Raw genomic sequence first — 4,281 nt, forward strand, 5'->3', positions numbered from 1 at the left:
GCTGCGCCCGCCCCCGCCTGCGTGTGGACCGGCTCCTCCTCGCTGAAGGCGTTCAGGAGGTGGAGGTGGTTGAAGGCTGCCACTGCAGCGCGTGCCCTGAGGAATGTCTTCGCCTCCCAGCTCTGAAAACCTTCTTTCCAGACTCTCCCTGGGAGGTCACGGTCGATGTGGGGAAATGCTCAGACCTGAGCTTCGGTGCAGGTATGGGAACGATGCAGAGCTCCCCCCACCTCAGGACTATGGGGATGAGCTCTTCTGTGTGCCCCGGCCCAACGCCAAAGCCCCGAGCGTGGTCCCCCAGTGCTCTGGTCTGCTCCACAAACCCTCTGTGTCCTGGGTGGGAAAGGGTTTGTGTTTTACACTGTCAGGGTTCGGGTTTTCTTTACCCTTAGAGCACAGTCTGTGGTGAAATGGTGATTCTCTGTCCCTGTGCGTGGTGTGAGGAGGGAAATACGAGTCCTCTATCCAGAGATCATAGAATCGGAGTAATCCAGGCTGGGAGGGACCTCGGGGTTCTCTGCACCAACCTCCCCACTCAAAGCAAGAAAAACTCCGTGATGATAAAAGCTCTGCTGAAAACAGACTGTTTGGCAACCCCTAAAAATGGAGTTCCTGTTCTGATGGTCTGAAGTGCCCTTTCATCTCAGTGTCCATCAACTCCGCTGATGATTCAAAAATCACTTGGAAATGGAAACTCCAAACTAAATCATTCCAGACAGGTCAAAACCTTCCACTGGGACAAAGCTGAACCGGTTCGTTCTGAACCGGTGCGCTGTCTTGAGGTCACAGTTTGTGTGTGGACTCACTGGTGTGAGCTCCTGGCAGGGGGTTGGACCAGACGATCCTTAAAGGTCCCTTCCAACCCAAACCGTTCCACGGCTCTAGAAAACAACAGTGAAGATGAACCCGTCTGTGTTTATCGGAATGGAAAGTCGCGTTGAAATGGTTTTCCACAACTGTTTGATAAAACCGGTTCTGGGGGTGGTTCATGGCCCTTTATTGGCATTTCCGCGTCTAAACCCACGCCTTAAAACCCTCCCGGCACCTCCGGTGTCACAGCAGTACAACGGCCGCTAGAGAGGGACAGAGACCAGCGCGAGTCCTTCAGCGAGCTGGAAAAGCAGGGAAGGGGCTGGGGAAGCCAGAGGGGGCGGAGAAACCCAGCCCCCGAGGGGCTCTGCTTGAGGGTGGGAGCTGGAGAGGGTCCCGCTGGGATCGGGGCTCCCCAGCCCCGCGGCTTGTGGAATCCGCAAGTGGAAAAGGGGATTAGGCAGCGTGAAGTGCCGCTTTCCAGAGGTGGGAGAAGCGGCATTTACCTCCCAGATGTGCGACTGGAAGGTGCTGGGCGATGCTGTTGTCCCCGGGGTGGCTAATAGATGGTGGCTCTCTCAGTGACAATGGCCCAGGGCTGGGAAATGTGGACTGGCCCCCAGCTTTGCCTGGGCCCTCGGGCAGGGCTCCACACTTGCCTTCGGGATTTTCCCGGTGTGGTTAGGCTGACACTCTCGGTGATGTGTTGAAGACTGGACGCCTGGAGAAGGATGTTAAAATCAGAACTGCTGGCTTCCAGAAACCAGTTGTCATTTTGTGTCCCTCCTTGAGGCATCCCAGAGGGATTTCCTTTTAGAAAAGGCTTTTCCCTTCTGCGAAAGCGGGAATCCTGGAACAAAGAAATCTCCTCCAGCAGCTGGGAGGGGGCAGCAATCTCTCACAACCCTTAGAGCCAGGAACCAAACAAACCGTGAAGGACCCACACCCAAGGGCTGGAACAGGGCGAGACCAGCTGCTGTTTGGAGCCAGAACCCAAGGAGGACTTGGCCATCACCTGCACCGTCCTCCTTCCCCTGCTCTGCCTCATGCACCGGTGATTTTCTTTACCTGGTGAGGGAGGGGAGAGCTGGGGGGCGGTTAGCAGATAAACTTCCTTTCTACACAGAACACAGGCAGGACGGTGCCTGTTTCCGTCCAACTGGACCTGAGCTATTGCTGGAGGAGCCTCTGTCCCTCCTCTCCGGCTGCTGAGCCCCTGCCTGCGCCAGCTGGGACCAGCCACGGAGGCGGCGAGTCCTGGCCTGGAGGCGACACAGCAGCAAACTGTGGGATTTCGGTGTGTTCACCCAAAGCCCTGCTTTGCCCCTGTGACAGTCAGGTGAGGTTTGTCAAATCCACACAGAACCTTTTCTTACCCTTTTTCTTGATTTTTCATTGAGTTAAAGCTTGAATGGGGAAATAAAAGGCAAAGCAGGACTTGGGGCTCAGTCCCGCGCCCCCAGAAGTAGAGCCACCACCTGCATCCTCTTTCTTCCCCTATTGTACCGGCCTTCCCCATCCCACAATGTGGGTAGGGCAGATGAAACAACTCGTGCTGATGCAGGGAGAAGCCCTGGCAGTCTTAATGCTTCGTGGAGACACTTGGAGGTGCCGGGGGGAATGTATCCCTGGGAGAGACAGTGACACTGGCTCCAGCATCCAAGAGATCCATGCAGGGCACAGCCCCCAGCGAGCTGGATGAGGAAACATTAAAAAATGCCCCCCAGCTCCAGCAGGGCTTTGGAAAAAGCTCTGCCATGAATATTTTATGAGCACAGACTTTTTTTCTTGAAGACAGTGTGTGATTGCTCAGGCTGCCTCGCCAGCAATGGGACTTTCACGGGACCAGGTGAGGGATTCACAATCCTCTCTTTGCCCTGTGGTCTGAAACTGAGAAGGAGGAATAAAAGGTATTGCTGAGGCTCTGAGCTGGTGAAGGAACGAGCCCCACACTCTCGTCTGGGGACCTCACACAGAGGACAGCCTTTTCCACCCTGGGTGCTGCACGTCAGACCCCGGTGAAGATGCTGTGGCCACAGCGGCCTCGGGTGCAGCCCCGGGTCGAATTTCCTTCTTGTTCCCTCGCAGATGGACTTTCCTGCGTGCCCACAGAGTTCAGCCCCGCTCTGGTCAAAACCCCGCAGGGTGGGGAGGTGGGTCGGACGCTGGAGAGCTGCGAAATGAAGGAGAAGTGCTACCGCGTCTCCCAGGTGGAATATTACTACGAAATTGTGCCCAGCTCTGCGGGGCGCCGGCAGGAACGGCTCAAGGTTGGTTTCCCGCAGCTTGGCCAACTTGGGAGGGGCTGCTGGGCCCACGCGTGGGCACCTTCACCCTGGCAGAGCTCAGCCCACCCTGGCGGCAAACTGTAGCGGTAAAAATCTCCCATTTATATTATCTTAGGCTAGAAAATGTACTTTACCACTGCTAATTTGTGTATACTTCAGTGCCTTTTCTTTGGGGTGAGGATTTCTTTAAAAAGTAGTTAAGGGCACGGTGAGATTTATTTCATTTATTTAATCATTAAGTATGTCTGAAGCTCAGTTCAAGGAAGACTCTAGTCTCCTCTCCAACATACCTTGCCTTCGTGCATACCTTCCACATACCCTGTCCGGTAGAATACGCCTCCTCCCCAGCTCCAGCTGCTGCTGCCCTTTGGCAGGGCCCTGGTTCAGCCTGGGGATGGAGGGAGGGGCCGCTGCCCCGGGGGTCCCCGTGAGGGGCTGCGGGGGATGTCCATGCCTTTGTTTTGCAAATCGCTACAGGAAATCGATGTGGGCCGGTGCTTGGGCAGCTGCTCCTCGGGGGCTCCCTGCTTGCTGAGGTAAGCACAGCTGGCAGGGCCCCGCCACATCTGCACAGCCGGGGGCAGCTTTGAGCTGGACCCCTCATGCAGCTGCTGCTCCTGGGAGCTGCTGCTCCTGCTCCCACAGGAGCTGATTTTGGGACCCCTCCAGCTCACCCTCTGGCTCTGTCTGACCCTGGGGGTACAAAGCTGAAGCAGAGCAGCGTTTGCAGCGGTGCCTCAGCAGCGCGCTGCTGCTCCGGTGCGTCTGCTGATGAGGATGCCGAATTGGGCAGCTGGTGACAGAGGTCGTGGTCCCCCCCGACAGTGGTTTTCTCCAGCCTGGGCTGTGCCATTCCTGCCGGCAGTGCCGCGGGGCAGAAGGGGGATGCGCTGGGGCAGGGTGGGTCCAGATGGTTGTTTCAGGCCAGGGGCAGCACTTGGTGTTGCTTCCAGACACAAAACCGTGGCGAATGCAAAGGGAAGCAGATCAAACCCCAGAGAAAGAGAGGAGCCCTGCAGAGAGGGAGGAGAGTTCCCTGGCTTACACCAGGAGCAGAAAGCTGCTTCCCTTCTCCCCCCCACCAGTCCGGAGCATCTGCCCTTTGCCAGGTGCCGGGGAGGGGGGCCAGGGGACATCCTGGGTTTTGTGTCTGACTGCAGGGAGTCCCAAGGGGGACAGAAAT

At 56.9% G+C, this 4,281-nt stretch overlaps 1 protein-coding gene across 1 annotated transcript in view; it reads left to right on the forward strand.

Annotated features, from left to right (window-relative positions):
• The window catches only part of LOC104491778, a gene marked incomplete at its 5' end in the record, with an annotated part of 5,969 nt that overhangs the window by 1,409 nt on the left and 279 nt on the right, over positions 1-4,281 (forward strand). The window contains 3 exons of the mRNA XM_010134246.1: positions 3-195; positions 2,899-3,080; positions 3,576-3,634. Coding sequence (XP_010132548.1) covers positions 3-195; positions 2,899-3,080; positions 3,576-3,634 — 434 coding nt within the window. The remainder of the gene's footprint in view (positions 1-2; positions 196-2,898; positions 3,081-3,575; positions 3,635-4,281) is intronic.

Source organism: Buceros rhinoceros, unplaced genomic scaffold (genome assembly GCF_000710305.1).
Source record: "Buceros rhinoceros silvestris isolate BGI_N320 unplaced genomic scaffold, ASM71030v1 scaffold20694, whole genome shotgun sequence".
Taxonomy (NCBI): domain Eukaryota; kingdom Metazoa; phylum Chordata; class Aves; order Bucerotiformes; family Bucerotidae; genus Buceros; species Buceros rhinoceros.